Genomic DNA, 20,633 nt, shown 5'->3' with positions numbered 1-20,633 from the left:
CACAGAGAAGGCTCTTCCTCTGGGGCCCACCAACCGACACTGTTTAGTTGACGGGACCCGGAGAAGGCCCACTCTGTGGGACCTAATCGGTCGCTGGGATTCATGCAGAAGAAGGCGGTCTCAGAGACATTCTGGTCCGATGCCATGAAGGGCTTTATAGGTCATAACCAACACTTTGAATTGTGACTGGAAATTGATTGGCAAGCAATGCAGACTGCGGACTGTTGGTGTAATATGGGCATACCCAGGGAAGCCCATGACTGCTCTCGCAGCTGCATTCTGCACGATCTGAAGTTTCCGAACACTCTTCAAAGGTAGCCCCATGTAGAGAGCGTTACAGTAGTTGAACCTTGAGGTGATGAGGGCATGAGTGACTGTGAGCACTGAGTCCCGGTCCAAATAGGGCCGCAACTGTTGCACCAGGCGAACCTGGGCAAATGCCCCCCTCGCCACAGCTGAAATGTGTTTCTCTATTGTGAGCTGTGGATAGAGGAGGACACCCAAGTTGCGGACCCTCTCCGAAGGGGTCAATAGGCTACTACAAGTTATGCATGGTATGTTTGTGTGTATGTTTGGTTTTTTATAATAAGGGTTTTTTAGTTGTTTTTATTAATTGGATTGTTCATGTTGTTTTACCACTGTTGTTAGCCGCCCCGAGTCTGCGGAGAGGGGCGGCATACAAATCCAATTAATAATAATAATAATAATAATAATAATAATAATAATAATAATAATAATTCCCCCCCAGGGTGATGGACGAACAGATGGAATTGTCCCTGGGAGGCAAAACCCACAGCCACTCCGTCTTATCAGGGTTGAGTTTGCATGCATGTCCAGTAATAATTGTAATGGAAAATTAAATGATATGAGCCTAAAAAACAATTTCACTATCAGTTCTTTCCCTTAATCATGAGATGTTCCTTTGTGTTTAGATCTGGTCTCAGGATGATAATGTAGCACTTGGGGAAGAAGATGCAGCCCAGAAGACCAGCACTGGAGGCCAAGATAGAAAAGATCTGCACAACCACCATGTATTTCCCCTTGGTGCTCAGGTAAGTGGGTATAAAAGTCACCCAGACACTGCAGAAGACCAACATGCTGAAGGTGATCAGCTTGGCTTCATTGAAGGCCCCAGGGAGATTCTTGGCCAGGAAAGCCACTGTGAAGCAGATGATAGCTAGGAAGCCCATGTAGCTGAGGGTGATGTAGAACATGACATCAGAACCCTCATTACATTGCAGGATGATCACTCTGGGCTGAGAGTGTGGGTCAGAGTCAGGGAATGGGGGAGAAACTCCAAGCCAGATGGAGCAGATGAAAGTTTGGACAGCAGAACAAGAAAGGATTATGGAGTTGGCCAAGCTCTTCCCCAACCATCTCTTCACTCGGTTTCCTGGTTTTGCTGCAAGGAAGGCCAGCACAACCATGATTGTTTTGGCCAGCAAAGAAGACACAGCTATTGAGAAGACGATGCTGAATACTGTTTGTCGGAGAAGACAAGTGGCTTTCCTTGGCTGTCCAATGAAAAGAAATGAGGATAAAAAGGAAAGAAGAAGGGAGACTAGGAGGATGTAGGACAGGTCCCGGTTGTTGGCTTTAACAATGGGAGTTTCTAGGTATTTAATGAATATGATTAAAACAAGCCCCGTGGTTAAGAACAGGAGTAGGGAAAAAGAGACCAGGATGATCCCCAGATATTCTTCATAAGACAGGAAGGTTATTCTTTTGGGGATACATTGGATTCTGTTCTCGGTTGGATGTTCATCATCTGGGCATTTGGTGCATTTTTCACTATCTGAGAAAACAAAAATAACAAGAGGTTTTTTAAACCTTTCTTTTCATCTTTCAATAAAGACTTCTTTTGAAATATTTATTTATTTATTTATTTATTTATTTATTTATTTATTTATTTATTTATTTATTTATTTATTTATTTATTTATTTATTTATTTATTTATTTATTTATTTATTTATTTATTTATTTATTTATTTATTTATTTATTTATTTATTTATTTATTTATTTATTTATTTATTTATTTATTTATTTATTTATTTATTTATTTATTTATTTATTTATTTATTTATTTATTTATTTATTTATTTATTTATTTATTGGATTTGTATGCCACCCCTCTCTGGAGACTCGGGGCGGCTAACAGCAACAATAAAGCAGTGTACAATAGTAGTCTGATGTTAGAAACAATTAAAAACCCATTAATATAAAAAACCAAACATACATACATACATACATACATACATACATACATACCATGCATAGAATTGTAAAGGCCTAGGGGGAAGAGGGTCTCAATTCCCCCATGCCTGACTGCAGAGGTGGGTTTTAAGCAGCTTACGAAAGGCAAGGAGGATGGGGGCAATTCTAATCTCCGGGGGGAGTTGGTTCCAGAGGGCCGGGGCCGCCACAGAGAAGGCTCTTCCCCTGGGTCCCGCCAAGCGACATTCTTTAGTTGACGGGACTTGGAGAAGGCCCACTCTGTGGGACCTAACTGGCTGCTGGGATTCGTGCAGCAGAAGGCGGTCCCTGAGATAATCTTGTCCGGTGCCATGGAGGGCTTTATAGGTCATAACCAACACTTTGAATTGTGATCGGAAACTGATCGGCAACCAATGCAGACTCCGGAGTGTTGGTGTAACATGGGCATATTTGGGAAAGCCCATGATTGCTCTCGCAGCTGCATTCTGCACGGTCTGAAGTTATATATGTAATATTTGTATCTATTTTTTGTTGATTTACAGTAGGTGTGCAAAACCCATTCATCTGAAACCATTGTTTAAATTTCTGAGTTCCTAAGAGCGGTAAATATGGAAAGACATTCCCAAACTAACAAATTTAAGAGATAGCATTGCCCAATCCATCATATCCTTTTCTCTCTTCCTATCTTATCCTTTAAGATCTTTTCATTACTCCTCCTCTTATGTAAGAAACTGAGCATAATGAAATTAACAAACAAGGGCAAAAATTTCAAGCTTAAAACATCTATTAACAACACATTGATTAAAATACTCAAGATGGATTTAGTAAACTTCCTTGTGGTGTAACCCACCTTCCTGAGTGGAGATAGTCCCCTCTGGACAAGGAATACAGTCGTAGCAGCAAACTGGCTCTCCTTCCCGAGTCTGCTTGAAAAATCCAGGAGGACAATTTTCTACACATTTGGACTGAGGCAAAGACTAAGATGAAAAATAGGAACAACATACAAAATATGTTAGGGGTCACCATCCATGATATAGATATGAACATTAGGCAAGTAGTTTGATGGCTTCACTTCTTTGAGTATAGAAATAACTAGCACAGGGAGATGTATTGTAAGGGAGGCAAGAGAGCAGGAATAAATAAAGCATTATGGTATGAAAAATTAAAAAAGGGTGGGCTGGATCTTTCAAATATTAGAAATTGTTGGGTAACTAACCCATTAAAGGTTGTCCCTGATATTATAGCAGTAACTAGAGATTTAATATAGAGGGATATAGAGTTTATTTCATTTCATTTATTTGATTACATTTGTATGATGTCCAACTCCCAAAGGACTCTGGGCAGCTTAACAACAAAGTAAAACATTAAAAACATCTACAATATTAAAACAATTTTAAAAACACATATGTATCACTCTATGACCAGATCTCTCTGATTACAACCATAAACTCAATGGACCCAGGCCTATCGGAACAGCCAGACCTTAACTGCTTTTTGGAAGGCTAATAAGGTGGGGCAGTCCAGGCCTGTGGAGGTAATAGGTTCCAGAGAGCTGGGGCAGCCACAGATAAGGCCCTCCCTCATGGGCCTGCCAGCTGACACTGTTTAGCCAATAGGAATGCTCTGGGATCTTACTAGTCATTGGGAGTTGGTTGGCAGATTGATTAAACTGATTGATTATTAGACTGATTGATTATTGATATTATTTGGTTGATTATTGATATTGAATTAATTAAGTCCATTGAATTTTGATATTAATTAATTGGTTTTATTGGTATTGATATTAATAAATTGATCTCATGAATTATTATTACTAAATTTTGATCTTTTGTCAACCACTATTTGATTATTAACCATGCCAAATAAAAAGTAAAAAAACCTCCGCAATCGAACAACCCCCAAATGGAAGATACCTCTACCAAAGATGATATATGCTGCAAATGTAATTAAACCACCAAAGAGAATGAAGAATGGAAAAAAATTCCACATGTGCTCAAGTTATGTCCACAACAGCTGCCTGGAAATAAACAGAAATGTAGCCAATTTCCTACAAAAAGCTCCCAGATTTCCTTATTTCTGTCCATCATGTCTAGCTATACTGGATAATCTAATTTCCATGCCTGATAGATATAAATAGATAGATAGATAGATAGATAGATAGATAGATAGATAGATAGATAGATAGATAGATAGATAGACAGACAGACAAACAAACAAACAAACAAACAAACAAACAAATAAATAAAAATACATAGATTACATGGAAGCATGCACAGAAGCATGCTTCACATCTTTGGATAAAAAAAATTACAGCACAGACAAATGGAAATTCAAATGCTCAAAATCATATTGCAACACAACAATCACTACCTCACTCAATAGCTCAACAACCACTACCTCAACCACATGCACAACCACAGCAACCACAGAAAGCAATACCTCAACAATTTACTAACCATCCAAACAAACCTCCAGAACCGCCTGCTACCGCACGAATCCCAGCGACCGATAAGGTCCCACAGAGTTGGCCTTCTCCGGATCCCGTCGACTAAACAATGTCGCTTGGCAGGCCCCAGGGGAAGAGCCTTCTCTGTGGCGGCCCCGGCCCTCTGGAACCAACTCCCCCCGGAGATTAGAATTGCCCCCACCCTCCCTGTCTTTTGTAAACTACTCAAGACTCATTTATACCGCCAGGCGTGGGGGAGTTGAGATAACTCTTCCCCCTAGGCCATTACAAGTTATGCATGGTATGTTTGTGTGTATGTTTGGTTTTATAATAGGGGCTTGTAGTTGTTTTTATTATTGGATTGTACATGTTGTGTTTATTATTGTTGTTACCCGCCCCGGGTATTATTATTATTATTATTATTATTATTATTATTATTATTATTATTATTATTAATATATCCTTACTCATCAGACACCCTTGAACAGGAACAAAAACATAATAATGCTATTCTATGTGGGATTGAAGTCATAAATGAACCTGATATAAATCAGGCTTGCAATATTATTGCAACAAAATTCCCAATGAAAAAATCATTGAAGTTTCAAGTGATGGCCCTGAGTTTAAATATAGAGACGGTTCAGTAGCCCCACAATTCTGTAGAGTTATTTGCAAAAATGAACTCAGCAAACAAAAATTCATTTACACTATAAACTCTATTAACCGAAATGACTCCAACCCAAAAGAAAAACCCTTCGCTCAAGGCCTGACCTATCCATACTTCAATGAATCCAATCCTGCTAACTCTGAGCAGATCTCAAAAAACATCAAGACCAAGGATAAACTGACCTGTACATCAACTACCGCAATGGCTGCATCAAAATTAAGACCCGTAATCCACAATTACCCAAAGTTTATTTATTGATTGATTGATTGTTAGAGTTGAAAGGGACCATGAAGGCCATCGAGTTCAACCCCCTGCCCAAGCAGGAACCCTATAGTACACCAGTCAAGTGGCAGTTCAATCTTAAAAATGTCCAGAGTGTTGGAGTTCACAACGTCCGCTGGAGGGCCGGACGAGGAACAACGGCTGGAAGCTGACCAAGGAGAGATTCAACCTGGAAATAAGGAAGAACTTCCTGATGGTCAGAACGATCAACCAGTGGAACAACCTACCAGCAGACGTTGTGAACTCCAATACTCTGGACATTTTTAAGAGGAAATTGGACTGCCATTTGGATAGGATGCTATAGGGTTCCTGCTTAGACAGGGGGTTGGACTTGATGACCCACATGGTCCCTTCCAACCCCTCGTATGACCCTCCGGTGCCCTGGAGAATAAAGTGATCCCCTCCTGTGGCAACCCCTCGTATACTTGTAGACTGCTATCATGTCCGGTCTGGCCCTCCTTTTCTCCAGGCTATCCATGCCCAGTTCCCTCAGTCTCTCTTCGTAAGTCTTGGTTTCCAATCCCTTAATCATCTTGGTTGCTCTTTTTTGCACCTTCTCCAGAGTTTCAATGTCTCTTTTGAAGTGTGGTGACCAGAACTGAATACAGTACTCCAGGTGTGGTCGGACCAGGGCGTAGTAGAGTGTCAGCCAGAAGTCCTGAGAAAAGAAATACATGCTTCCAGTTTGGCTTTGAGCCTGACTATATTTTCCCTACCTTGTTGAGCAGCTTAAGGCGGGATAGAACATCTTGGTTGATAGTAAGTCTCTGTCTTTCAAAATTCCCCAGTTGCTCTTTGGTAGGATTCCCATTAGAGAGAAACATCCAGCTCACAATGTCCAGATCTGCAGTTATAGCTCCATTTTCATCCAAGTACAGTTTCAGCAGGGAAAGATTGACCAATTCATTCTTCTTCAGAAAGGGGTGGAACTAGAATGGATACATTCAGGAATATCAAAGTTAGAAACTATGATTTTTTAAAAACCCCATGTGGTCTTTTCACATTTGCATCCTTCTTTTAGAGTTGACATATTTGCAAATATTCTTGGTTCAGCAAAATTTCTGCAATTGTATGTTGAGAAAATACCTACTGACACAAAATTATTAACAAAATGAAGAAATATCCCAGAGAAGTCACAAATAAATTGAAATAAGCAAAGAAATTATCCATAAATTCTTGAGATTGGAGATTGCCAAAAAGTCAATAAGAAAGCTGCCAGGCTAATCTTCTTACAGATAGACCAGAGGGAAGCAACACCACATGATCTAATATTTTTTTATTGTAAGACTACATTAACAAATCTGGGAGTCTGGAAGTACAAACCTGAAAAAATTATGGATGGTACTTTCAGAGATCATTTTCCCTTTTGGTTATATGGCAGTGGACTCCTTTCTTCTCATTTAATCATTTCTGCATGGCATCTCTTTCCCTGTCCCATCCCCCAATGTCATTCTGACATTCATCATGCTTCCTAAATAGATTGTGAAAATGCTGGGGATATAACCTGAGTATTATGCAAAGTATTACAAAGTACAGTAATACCTCGTCTTATGAACCTAATTGGTTCCAGGGGGAGGTTCGTAAGATGAAAAGTTCATAAGACGAAACATTGTTTCCCATAGGCAACAATGTAAAATCAATTAATCCGTGCAATGAAAAAAAAATGCAAAAAAACACCGCTGCCCGGCTGTCACCTTTTGAAACAGCCGGGGGGGGGGGGCTTCTCAGCTTCCTCCAGAACCCGAACGCCAAACCCAAACTTCCGGGTTTGGCGTTCGGGAGGCATCCGAGAAGCCCCCCAGCTGTTTTAAAAGGTGACAGCCAGGCGGTGGGGCTTCCCAGCGGCCTCCCAAACCCGAACTTTTTCCGAACTTCCGGGTTCGGCGTTCGGGAGGCTGCTGGGAAGCCCCGCCGCCCGGCTGTCACCTTTTAAAACAGCTGGGGGGCTTCTCGGCAGCCTCCCGGACGCCGAACCTGGAAGTTCAGGTTTGGCGTTCGGGTTCAGGAGGACCCTGAGAAGCCCCTCGGCTGTTTCAAAAAGCGACAGCCGGGCGGCGGGGCTTCTTGGCGGTGGCGACGGCGGGTTCGTAAGAAGGAAGAAGTTCGTAAGAAGAGGCAAAACATTTATGAACCCCGGGTTCATATCTCGGGTTGTTCGTAAGACGAGGGGTTCATATCATGAGGTACCACTATACTTCCTAATGTGCGGATTAGCAAACCAGTTAAACTAGGGTTACACTGTATGGTAAGTCAAGTGGCTACAATTGTCTTCAAATTGTACTAAATTAATTTACACCATATATATCACACACAACCCTTCATCGGTACAAGCTGATACAGGGGATGAGCCTGTAGTCTAATGGCTAAGGTCTCTGCCTTAGAAGGCAGAGGCTCCAGGTTCAAATCCCAGTAAGGGTGTGGCTACCTGATGAAGGCAAATAAGCCCAAAATAGATCTATAGTAGTCTCCCTTCCTTTTCATTATCAGCAAAATATGTTACAGACTCTCTCTCTCTCTCACACACACACACAAGCATGCACGCAAGCACATATATACTGTACCTAGTACCCCTCTCTGTGTGTGTGTTTGTGTGTGTAAATGAATAAATGAATAAATGAATACATACATATGTATGTATACATGCATGCATGCATGCATACCTACCCAGGCAATGCTGAGTTATTGGTTAGTTTCTCATAAAAATGGGGAGTTATGTGTGCGTGTATGTGTGTGTGTTCCAACATAACACTGGAACTCTTGAGCAATTTCAACCAAACTTGCTACAAAGATGACTTACTATCTGGAAACAAATACCCCTAGGTCAGGGGTAGGAAAAGTTGGCTCTTCTATGACTTGTGGACTTCAACTCCCAGAATTCCTGAGCCAATCATGCTAGCTCAGAAATTCTGGGAGTTGAAGTCCAGATGTCATAGAAGGTGGTTGCCATAGGTGGTTGTGTGTGTGTGTTCCAGCATAACCATGGAATACCTTAAGCAATTTTCAATCAATCTTGCTACACAGATTACTTACTCTCTGGAAAAAATAGACTGTGAGGGTAAGACACCCCTAGTACAATTCAGTGTGTGTGTGTGTGTCTTTCTTTGTGTGTAAAAATATAAAGATTTATTTATTTATTTTATTTTATTTGACTTCTATGCCACCCAATCTAGAAGGACTCAGGGCGGCAAAAATATAGATATAGATATAGATATAGATATAGATATAGATATAGATATAGATATAGATATAGATATAGATATAGATATAGATATAGATATAGATATAGATATAGATATAGATATAGATATAGATATAGATATAGATATAGATATAGATATAGATATAGATATAGATATAGATATAGATATAGATATAGATATTGAATAGAATAGAATTTTATTGGCCAAGTGTGATTGGACACACAAGGAATTTGTCTTGGTGCATATGCTCTCAACGTACATAAAATAAAATATACATTTGTCAAGAATCATGTGGTACAACACTTAATGATTGTCATAGGGGTCAAATAAGCAATGAAGAAGCAATATTAATAAAAATCTTAGGATATACGCAACAAGTTATAGTCATACAGTCAACATGGGAGGAAATGGGTGATAGAAATGATGAGAAAAACTAGTAGAAAAGAAGTGCAGATTTAGTAGAAAGTCTGACAGTGTTGAGGGAATTATTTCTTTAGTAGAGTAATGGCGTTCGGGAAAAAACTGTTCTTGTGTCTAGTTGTCTTGGTGTGCAGTGCTCTGTAGCGATGTTTTGAGGGTAGGAGTTGAAACAATTTGTGTCCAGGATGTGAGGGGTCAGTAAATATTTTACCCGCCCTCTTTTTGACTCGTGCAGTATACAGGTCCTCAATGGAAGGCAGATTGGCAGCAATTGTTTTTTCTGCAATTCTGATTATCCTCTGAAGTCTGTGTCGGTCCTGTTGGGTTGCAGCACCAAACCAGACAGTTATAGAGGTGCAGATGACAGACTCAATGATTCCTCTATAGAACTGAATCAGCAGCTCCTTGGGCAGTTTGAGCTTCCTGAGCTGGCACAGAAAGAACATTCTTTGTTGTGCTTTTTTGATGATGTTTTTGATGTTAGGTGACCATTTTAGGTCTTGAGATATGATAGAACCTAGAAATTTGAAGGTCTCTACTGTTGATACTGTGTTGTCTAGTATTGTGAGAGGTGGAAGGGTGGAAGGGTTTCTCTTAAAGTCTACCACCATTTCTACGGTTTTGAGTGTGTTCAGTTCTAGATTGTTCTGGTCACACCACAAGGATAGTTGTTCAACTTCCCGTCTGTATGCAGATTCATCATTGTCTCGAATGAGTCCGATCACTGTTGTATCATCTGCAAACTTCAGTAGTTTAACAGATGGATCGTATGAGATGCAGTCATTAGTGTATAGAGAGAAGAGAAGTGGTGAGAGTACACAGCCTTGGGGGGCACCTGTGCTAATTGTACATATATCTGATGTGATTTTTCCTAGCTTCACCTGCTGCTTCCTGTCTGTTAGGAAGCTTGTGATCCACTTACAAGTGTGTTCAGGTACCGCTAGCTGATTTAGTTTGGTTAAGAGAATGTCCGGTACGGTGGTATTGAATGCTGAACTGAAGTCCACAAAGAGGACCCTGGCGTAGGTCATTGGAGATTCAAGATGTTGAAGGATGTAGTGTAGAGCCATATTAACAGCATCATCTGTTGATCTATTTGCTCGGTATGCAAATTGCAGGGAGTCTAACAGTGGATCCGTGATGGCTTTCAAATGGAACATCACTAGCCTTTCAAAGGTTTTCATAACTACAGATGTTAGAGCAACTGGTCTGTAGTCATTCAGTTCCTTGATGGAGGGCTTCTTTGGCACTGGGATGATAGTCGAGCGTTTGAAGCAGGAAGGAACATAGCACAACTCTAGTGATTTGTTGAAGATTTGGGTGAAGATGGGGGCCAATTGGTCAGCACAGACTTTTAAGCAAGAAGGAGTTATCTTGTCTGGGCCTGGTGCTTTTCCAGGCTTCTGTCTGAGAAATAGATCTTTCACTTCCTTTTCTGTGATCACTAGGGGTTGTAAACACAATGGGATGGGTTCAATTGTAGAAGATTTAGCTGTTGTTGGTGTGTCTGGGATGGAGGTTGTGCACATAAGTGGTTGAGGTTTCTTTTCAAACCTGCAGTAGAACACATTCAGGTCATCTGCCAATTGCTGATCTCCTTCAGCTTGGGAAGGTGGTTTGCTGTAACAGGTGATGTTTTTGAGAGTTTTCCACATGTTTGCTGGTTCATTTGTTGAGAATTGATTCTTTAGCTTTTCAGGGTAGTTCCTTTTTGCTGCTCTGATCTCCCTTGTTAATATATTTCTGGTCTGATTGTACAGCATTCTATCACCTTTTCTGTAGGCTTCCTCTTTGGAATGACGTAACTGCTTGAGTTTGGCTGTGAACCAAGGTTTATTGTTACTGTATATTTTCAAGTTCCTGGTTGGTACACATAGGTCTTCACAGAAGCTGACATATGATGTTACAATATCTGTTAGTTCATCTAGATCTGCAGAGGTGTCTTTAAAAATATTCCAGTCTGTGCAGTCAAAGCAAGCCTGTAGCTTTAACTTTGCTTCCTCAGTCCAAGTCCTCACTGATTTAATTATTGGTTTTGTGGCTTTAAATCTTTGTTTGTAAGCAGGTACAAGGTGAATCATGCAATGATCAGAATGGCCCACAGCTGCTCTTCGTAAAGCCCTGTATGCATTTTTTACAGCTGTGTAACAATGGTCTAAGATATTATTGCCTCTGGTGGGACAATTTACATGTTGAAAGTATTTTGGTAGCTCATCTCTTAAGTTTGCCTTAATATTAATATTAATATTAATATTAATAAACAAATATTAACAAATATTAACAAATATTAACATTAACATTAACATTAACATTAACATTAACATTAACATTAATATTTGTATTAATATTTGTATTAATATTTGTATTAATATTAATGTTAATAATATTAATAATATTAATAATATTAATAATATTAATAATATTAATAATATTAATAATATTAATAATATTAATCATATTAATCATATTAATCATATTAATCATATTAATCATATTAATCATATTAATCATATTAATCATATTAATACAGTGTTCCCTCGATTTTCACGGGTTCAAACTTCGTGGAACGTCTATACTGCGGTTTTTCAAAAATATTAATTAAAAAATACTTTGCGTTTTTCCCCCTATGCCCGATGACGTCATATGTCATTGCCAAACTTTTGTCTGCCTTTAAAAAACATTTTTAAAAATAAACTTTAATAAATAAACATGGTGAGTAGTAATCTAAATGGTTGCTAAGGGAATGGGAAATTGTAATTTAGGGGTTTAAAGTGTTAAGGGAAGGCTTTGGATACTGTTCATAGCCAAAAATAGTGTATTTACTTCCACATCTCTACTTCGCGGAAATTCAACTTTCGCGGGCGGTCTCGGAACGCATCCCCTGTGAAAATCGAGGGAACACTGTAATATTAAAAATAAATAAAAATAAAAATTTAAAAATAAAAATTTAAATAAAAATAAAAATAAAGATGAAAATAAAAATAAAAATAAAAATAAAAATAAAAATAAAAATAAAAATAAAAATAAAAATAAAAATAAAAATAAAAATAAAAATAAAAATAAAAATAAAAATAAAAATAAAAATAAAAATAAAAATAAAAATAAAAATAAAAATAAAAATAAAAATAAAAATAAAAATAAAAATAAAAATAAATAAAAATAAAAATAAAAATAAATATAAAAATAAATATAAAATTAAAATATGGTAATGCTGGGTTATTGCTTAGTTTCTCATAAAAATGGGGAGTTATGGAGTTGATGATGATGTCATTGGACACATGGGGAAAAGAATTACAGTTACCAAACTTGATATGGATATGTGTGAAAATGATCTCAAAATAGTAGTTGATAGCAAACCAAATGTGAATTGGTTATGTGATGCTCATGGAAAGAAGGAAAACGCATCCATGAGAATCTCAGGAATGTCTATGGAGATTCTCAGTCATCTGGGTCATGGTTATCCAGAAGGCCCCTTTTTCAAGAGGCAACAGGACTTTTGGGCTTTTCATCTTCAAAAAATAAATCTGTCATTCTACCCTCTCTTTGGAATATTCCCCTCTGAGCAGTTAGATTGGCCAAACCTGTTGGGTTCAGATAGTTCCCCTGCTTCTCCTTTGAACTCCTTCCCAAAAGCAACTAAGATTAGACGATCCATGTCAGGACCCATACCTGCCACGGCTGCAGATTTGAAGCCCGACGTTTCTCTTTGCCTCCCTTCCTTTTCCTCCAGGATATGGAGGAATATGCAGTCTTCAAGGTGTGGGCTAGAGTCTTAATAATACTGTAAAAAGAGTGGTCATTATGGATTCTGTTCCCTGGATGAGGTGATGCTTTCCAGAGGCATCTTCTCCGGCCTTTGACAGAAAATGCGTGCTTTGAAAAAGAACAGTCATGATTTGCACCTACGGGTTCTGCAAGGAGCTTGGATTCAAAGGCATCACGATCTTGCCTTTTCTTTCTCTGGTAAACAAAGGTTGAAATGCTACAGACATATTTGAATTCTCTTTCCCTTTTCATATCGAATTCCAAAAAGGTCGAGAGAATCCACACTTTTCCTTCTACGTGTCCTGACAAACTTGCAAGTGTTAAATGAACAGGAATAAAACCATGCATGTAGCCAGCAATTTTTAAAAAGTAAATGAAGACATTAACTTGTCTCCACTTAGATAGGGCAACCCTGAGGGGGCCTGTAGGTATATATTGTGCCAATCGTTGTGATACAATAACACAAATTCCATTCTTGACAAGCACAGGAGTCAAAGCCCTCATGAAATTCTCTCCCTCTTCTGTGTCTGTAGCAAAGAGGCCGATCAAGATCCATCTGAAATGGAGAAGAATTTGGACAATTGCTGGGTTGTGAACTTCTTCTTTGGGGGCCATCCGGTAGAAAAAGGGGAACTGACTTTTGTCGCTCAGAACCTCTGAAACAGTTGCATAAGTGATCTGGAAAAGCAATGGGGAATGATTGTTATATGTAGGATCAGGTCAAGTACAAAATATTAGTTCTTAATACCAGTATATAATAATAATAATAACAATAATGATAACGATAACGATAATGAGAATAATAATAATAATAATAACAACAACAACAACAACAACAGACTAGATGGACCATGAGGTCTTTTTCTGCCATCAGTCTTCTATGTTCCTATGTTTCTATGTTTCTATTTCCACTGTGGATTCCAGTCCATAATCATGATACATAAAATGGCCATAGCGAAAAACAGCTTTTGAATCAAATGAGAAGATGTGGCTACATCTGTTGCTCTCCTACCACCACCCATCTCACTTTACTAGAAAGAGAAACACACACACACAAACCTGTGGGACTTTGTAGATGCCTACTAATGTGGACATCTGGATTGAGATCTCACTGTGGGCTGCATCTATAAGAACCAAAAGGTTTTCTTTCCTTCCACAGCTGTAGTTGGGAACATTGGCTTTTCCAGTCGAGAGCATATCCAGCAAGGCATCTGAAGTGTACAGTGTGCTCAAAGTGTTGTCATAGATGTTGTAGCCCAGTGTGATATTGTGCAGGAGCTTGTGATTCTTGTGGACCACTTGAATGGCAAACATGAATTGATTGGTTCTTAAAAGATCAATAAATAACCAACTGTAAAAAAAATTGTTTATTTCATTTCATTTTATTGGATTTGTATGCCGCCCCTCTCCGTAGACTCGGGGCGGCTAACAACAGTGGTAAAAACAACATGCGACAATCCAATACTAAAGTAGCTAAAACCCCTTATTTTAAAGCCAATCATACATACAAACGTACCATACATAAATTGTAGAAGCCTAGGGGGAAAGAATATCTCAGTTCCCCCATGCCTGACGACAGAGGTGGGTTTTAAGAAGCTTACGAAAGTCAAGAAGGGTGGGGGCTATTCTAATCTCTGGGGGGAGTTGGTTCCAGAGGCCCGGGGCTGCCACAGAGAAGGCTCTTCCCCTGGGTCCCGCCAAATGACATTGTTTAGTTGACAGGACCCGGAGAAGGCCCACTCTGTGGGACCTAATTGGTCGCTGGGATTCGTGCGGCAGAAGGCGGTCCCGGAGATAACCTGGCCCAGTGCCATGAAGGGCTTTATAGGTCATAACCAACACTTTGAATTGTGACCGGAAACTGATCGGCAACCAATGCAGACTGCGGAGTGTTGGTGTGACATGGGCATATTTAGAGAAGCCCATGATTGCTCTCGCAGCTGCATTCTGCACGATCTGAAGTTTCCGAACACTTTTCAAAGGTAGCCCCATGTAGAGAGCGTTACAGTAGTCGAGCCTCGAGGTGATGAGGGCATTACATCATCATCATCATCATCATCATCATCATCATCATCTTTTTCATTTATTCCATTTCTTGTTGTATGTTTTTTGTTGCTTTTTTATATGTATGTTTTGTCTTGTTTTTGGAAAATAAATTAAAAAATAAAAAATAAAAACAACAACAAGAGCAGCTGGGATTTTCTTGGGAACCAGAAGAAAATATTTCTGATTTGAACTTTATCCCAACTTGGAAGGAGTAAAAGGATAGGCAGTTGGTTTCATTGAAGATACATTGGTCTTTTAAAATTTGGACGAGATACAAGAATTAAAAAATCTTTTTAATCACTTTACGCAAGATATTTCTGATTGGAGAAATGAATACAGAAATCCTAATATTGTACTTTCAATTTGGAAGGCTGAACCAAGATTATATAGAAAATAATGGAGAGGAGAAAGAAGAGAGGAGTTATGAATGAATGGAAAAGTACTGCCAATTGAATTTATTCATGAGATTGAACAAGGAAGGAAGGGATCCAAAGAGATCTCAAAAGAGATTTAGAAGGTGGTTTGAATAAAGAGGAGGTAGAGTTTCACAGGTTTGATGATGATTATATGAAAATAAGCACTTGTATTGAGAATATGTGTGACCCGACACCTCGGAATGGGCAAAATAAGAAAGAATTTGGGATGGAATTTGGAAAACCTGCAAAAATTGTATATTTTGACAGAGAAAGAGGAAGAAAGTATCTGATTTTAAAAAGATAAGAAAAATTAGATATAAAACTACTGGGGTTTGGCAAGAAGAATGGAAATTTGAGGATGGATGATTTAATACTTAAATGAAATGGTGTAATGATACAATTAGAATTAGCATTGTTCTTTTTAAAATAAATGAATGACAAATGAATTTATAAAATTGTATCAGAAGGATAAAATATATGAATAATTTATAGTTAAATTTACATTTATAATAGTAAAAGACTGATGTGAGTTAATTTTGAAATTTTCAATGTTTTTATTTTTCCTTTTTTTACTATTAAGTTTGGAAATATTGAAATACATACAGAAATGCTAAGTTGGTAAGGCATAATGTATGTATTGAAATAATAGTTCATAGGCTATATGATTATAATATTATGATAAATCTTTAACTAAAATAATGGATTGATTAGATCTTGAGGGTTTTTTTCCCTTCTTTCTTTTTTCTCCCCTTTCTTTTCTAGTTTGATTAGTTTCAACTTTTTAAATAGTAATTGTGTGTGGTTCTTTTTATTTTTTCTTAATATTATATTTTCTTTTCTTCTTTATTATTAGCTCATAATTTCTTTAGTTTTACTTAGATAGTAAGGATTTTCAGAATACATGAGAAGGGGGAGTAAACACAATGGCTTAATTGCATTTGTAAGAATAAGATGAAATTATTACAATCAATGTGGAATTCAATTACCAGTAAATGGAAATTTAGACATCTGGATGACAAAATTAGGGGTCAAGGTTGGGGTTTATGATTGATATTGAAAATAATGTAATTTGGAACTATTAGACTTTTGGGGGCAATTATATTTGATTTACTAACTAAATACTTCTTTTATTGCAGTTCAATTATTTTAAATGTATGAAAAAAGTTTGTATGGTGGAAAAAATAAATAAACAAATTTTTACCCTGAAAAAAGAATACCACTCTATAATGCCCTAGTCAGACCATACATAGAGTACTGCATTCAATTTTGCTCACCCCACTATAAAAAGGACATTGAAACTCTAGAGAAAGTACAGAAAAGAGCAACTAAAATGATAAAGGGACTTGATGACTTGCAAGGTGCCTTTCAACTGTAATAATAGATAGATAGATAGATAGATAGATAGATAGATAGATAGATAGATAGATAGATAGATAGATAGATGATATTCAAGTGATGAACTCTAGACTATGTTTCTTTTTCTTAGGTTCTTTTAGGGTTTCTTCTGACCCATTCCAGTCTTTCATGAACAAAAAAGAAGCTTGTAGATCATAGTGATCCAAGAGGTGACAGATGTTTTGCATCAAAGAAATAAGTGGAAGAAGAAGGATGAGGAAGGGAAGAAAAAGACTGTTAGAAATATGATGGAGGGAATGCAATTCCATCCCACTGAATTGCTTACCCAGGAGAAGAAATATAAGGAGCTTCATTGAACTGTAATGGCTTAAACAAAGTTATTGATGCCGTGAGAATCACATTAATGAGATGATCTCCTGGCCTGTAATAGTTCAGTGGTTTTCTTTTCTCCAGCTGCTTCAAAATTGTGGGGCATTTGGTTTTGAGACTTCCAGAGTTTCTTGGGATCACCAAAAGCAGCAATGTCAGAAGCAGATGCGCAAGGTCCATTCCTGCTTGGATTGAATTGGCAAATTCTCTGTTCCTAAACAGCAAAAATAATTATAATTCAAAGAATTCACACTCACAAGATGGAAAGGAGAGAAAGATACATTCAATAGCACAGTCCCTGCCTCTCCTAAATCATTCAGCACCAGTGGAAGCATTTATCCTTTTCTGATGCATGATCCCTTCCATGTTGCATCAGTCTGATGTTTACATCAAAGGCAATCACTCAAGAAATAGCAGCAAGATCTCCATGAGCATTGCAGGGTAATACTTGATTGTTGTGATAATTACAATGAAAAGCAACTTCTCTGGGGATTTTGAACTTCTTTCAGAGCTCCATGTGCAAAGAAATGGCTGGGGGGAAAAGTTGGTGAAAACTCACAGTTATATCACCGGGAACATTGTTCTGCAATGGGCCATGCCCTTTCTACCAGGACATGTTAGGAAATTAATTAAATACCTAGAATTGTTAAAAGATTTACATATGCATATTTCATGTGGATAAGCATTCTTTGTACTTGCCAGAAAGAATCCACAATTACAATCAATTCTTTATTTACTTTATTTTATTTACTCGTTGGGACATGACTTTATTTTAGCAAACAGCCCATCGGTATCCTCAAGAAAATTGTTGAATGTCTCTTCCTAAACATTTCCCATGTTCCCTCTACCTCTCATGGACTGTAGATCTTTTACATGCCACTTATTTTTTTTATTTTTTTTATTTATTTGTCAAATACACAAGTATATAGGAAGAAAATAGACATGTGATAATATAAAAAGGGTGAAAGTGGGCTTAGAGGAGAGGATATATGAAAGAAAGAGAATATATATGAAAAGTGAGAGAAAGGAAAGACAATTGGACAGGGGACGAAGGGCACACCAGTGCACTTATGTACGCCCCTTACTGGCCTCTTAAGAATCTGGAGAGGTCAATCGTGGAGAGTCTAAGGGAGAAATGTTGGGGGTTAGGGGTTGACACAATTGAGTCCGGTAATGAGTTCCACGCTTCGATAACTCGATTGTTGAAATCATATTTTTTACAGTCAAGTTTGGTGCGGTTCGTATCGAGTTTGAATTTGTTGCGTGCTCTTGTGTTGTTGCGGTTGAAGCTGAAGTAGTCATTGACTTGTAGGACATTACAGCATATGATCTTGTGGGCAATACTCAAATCATGTTTTAGACGCCGTAGTTCTAGGCTTTCTGGGCCTAGGATTGTAAGTCTATTTTCGTAGGATATTCTGTTTCGAGTGGAGGAGTGAAGGGCTCTTCTGGTGAACATTTTCAAGGGTGTTGATGTCTGAGATGTGGTATGGGTTCCAGACAGATGAGCAGTAGTCTAAGATGGGTCTGGTAAAAGTTTTGTAGGCTCTTGTGAGTAGAGTGGGATTGCCTGAGCAGAAGCTGTGTAAGATCAGGTTAACAACTCTAGAGGCTTTTTTGACAATATTGTTGCAGTGGGCTTTAGCACTTAGGTCATTCGATATTAGTATTCCAAGGTCTTTTACAGAATGTGGGTTAGCAGTGAGAGGTTGTTTATTCAGTTCGTATGTGCGGTTAGGATTCTTTTTGCCAATGTGGAGGGTAGAGCATTTGTTGGTTGATATTTGAAGTTGCCAGGTGTTAGACCAGTCTGAGACAAAGTCCAGGTCTTTCTGGAGGGTGAGTGTGTTATCAGTGGTGTTGAAAAGTTTCACATCGTCAGCAAAAAGAACACAGTTGCTTTCAATATGGTCACAGAGATCATTGATGTAGAGAATGAAGAGAGTAGGACCTAGTACGCTTCCCTGGGGAACGCCGCTTATGACAGGGGCGGGGGTGGAGATGGCGCTACCAATTTTGACAATTTGTTGCCTATTTGACAGGAATGCAGTAATCCAGTTGTGGAGGAGTTCTGAGATGCCACAGGATTTGAGTTTTAGGAGTAGTTTGTCGTGGACCACTGAGTCGAAGGCTTTGCAAAAGTCTATATAAATTGCATCGATGGATTTACCTTGGTCGAGGAGGGTAGTCCAAATGTTTTTGCAGTGAAGTAGTTGTAGGTTGCAGGATAGTTTCTTTCTGAATCTAAATTGTTTGTTTGAGATTTGTGATTTGCGAAGATGGGGGAAGAACCATTGCTGTTGACAAAAACAGAGCCGAAAAAAGAGTTGAAGAGGTTGGCGTTGGTTGGGTCATCATGGTATTCTTTGTTATTGGGTCCTACGAGTGGTGGAATAGGTCTGGAGTCATTGAGTTTGTTGTTGACGAAGTTATAGAAAGCACGGTTAGACTTGGTGCGAAGGAGGCTTTCCTCTTGTTTGATGTGGTAGTTGAGGCATTCTGCTCTTATTCTTTGGCATATGCTTTTGTAGCGGACTTTAAAGTTGGTTACTGGGCTTTTTTTGTTTCTACGCCAGAGGGAATTTTTTTTTGGTTTGTAGTTTCTTTATCGAGATAGGTATGTTATTTTTTTGTTTGCCTCTGGAAGAGGTGAGTGGCACATGTAGTTTGATAAGCCTTTTGATTTGTCCAATCTGTTGATCTTCCTCTAGTCTCACAAGCACATTCTCACAAGTCGTTACAATTCCCTATGTGCTGAACGTATATTAAAAAAACTGGCTTTGAAGAAGATGCATTTTGTTTTTAAAACTGAAGGAAGAAACACCAAATACCAAGCTTCAGAGCTGAAGAAGCTTATTGGATGAGAAGCAAAATGTCTTCAAAGAAAAATCAGAAAGTCCTTTTGCCTCTTGAAAAATCACCTTTGGGACAATCAATATTCAATATTTTGCTGATGACACAACTTGCAGAGCCAACAATGCAAATGATCTCCAAGCTCTGATTCGCCGGCAGAGGGTCTGTCAGTGTCAGGGCTAGGTCGTAGGTCTCGGAGCCGCAGTAGTTGAGGAAGATGACTCTTTTTCTGTCGCTGTCAGCTTCTTTCATTCCCACGGCTTCCAGGAAAATCACAAATTTTGCTATGTAGTTGTCCCAGGTGGACTTTTCTGGGTCGAAGAAATCAGGAGCCCGTCTGACAGGCAGGTTGTCCATCGTGGAGATCGTAGGTTCGACCGTCCATCGTTGCCAGTGAAGAAAACTGAGGCAGCCGGTTCAAAGAAAACTCTTTATTCGGTTCAGCTCTTTTCAGAAAGTGATTTCAGCAAGGAATGCGGCTGGCTTTAAGACAGAGCCAGACGCTCCTTATATACTTTTCAACCTCCCGCCGAAACTCAACTGTTAACGTCTCAACCAATCAACGTTCAGTACTTATTTACATTGCATCAAAGCATA

General features: G+C 38.5%; 1 protein-coding gene across 1 annotated transcript; it reads right to left on the bottom strand.

Annotated features, from left to right (window-relative positions):
* Positions 1-890: 890 nt before the first annotated feature.
* Positions 891-20,393, bottom strand: LOC139158809 (vomeronasal type-2 receptor 26-like). Its single transcript, XM_070736145.1, has 8 exons — positions 20,105-20,393; positions 17,507-17,585; positions 17,140-17,397; positions 14,056-14,323; positions 12,901-13,674; positions 6,328-6,540; positions 3,067-3,193; positions 891-1,795 (listed from the first exon to the last, which is right to left on the bottom strand). The coding sequence occupies exons 1-8, from the start codon at positions 20,391-20,393 to the stop codon at positions 891-893; spliced, it is 2,913 nt and encodes a 970-aa protein (XP_070592246.1).
* Between the last annotated feature and the right edge of the window lie 240 nt (positions 20,394-20,633).

The sequence above is a fragment of the Erythrolamprus reginae genome, chromosome 2 (assembly GCF_031021105.1).
Source record: "Erythrolamprus reginae isolate rEryReg1 chromosome 2, rEryReg1.hap1, whole genome shotgun sequence".
Classification (NCBI taxonomy): Eukaryota; Metazoa; Chordata; class Lepidosauria; order Squamata; family Dipsadidae; genus Erythrolamprus; species Erythrolamprus reginae.
Note: the sequence above shows the minus strand (reverse complement) of the source record. Positions and strands in the feature narration are given on the sequence as shown.

Excerpts from the sequence above, each read along its gene's own strand:
- LOC139158809 (XM_070736145.1), bottom strand. The coding sequence starts at position 20,393 with ATGGACAACCTGCCTGTCAGACGGGCTCCTGATTTCTTCGACCCAGAA. Across the intron at positions 13,675-14,055 it reads GCATCTACAAAGTCCCACAG|ATCACTTATGCAACTGTTTC; the intron begins GTTTGTGTGTGT and ends TTGCTTTTCCAG. Across the intron at positions 6,541-12,900 it reads CAAATCTGCAGCCGTGGCAG|TTCCACCCCTTTCTGAAGAA; the intron begins GTATGGGTCCTG and ends TATCCATTCTAG.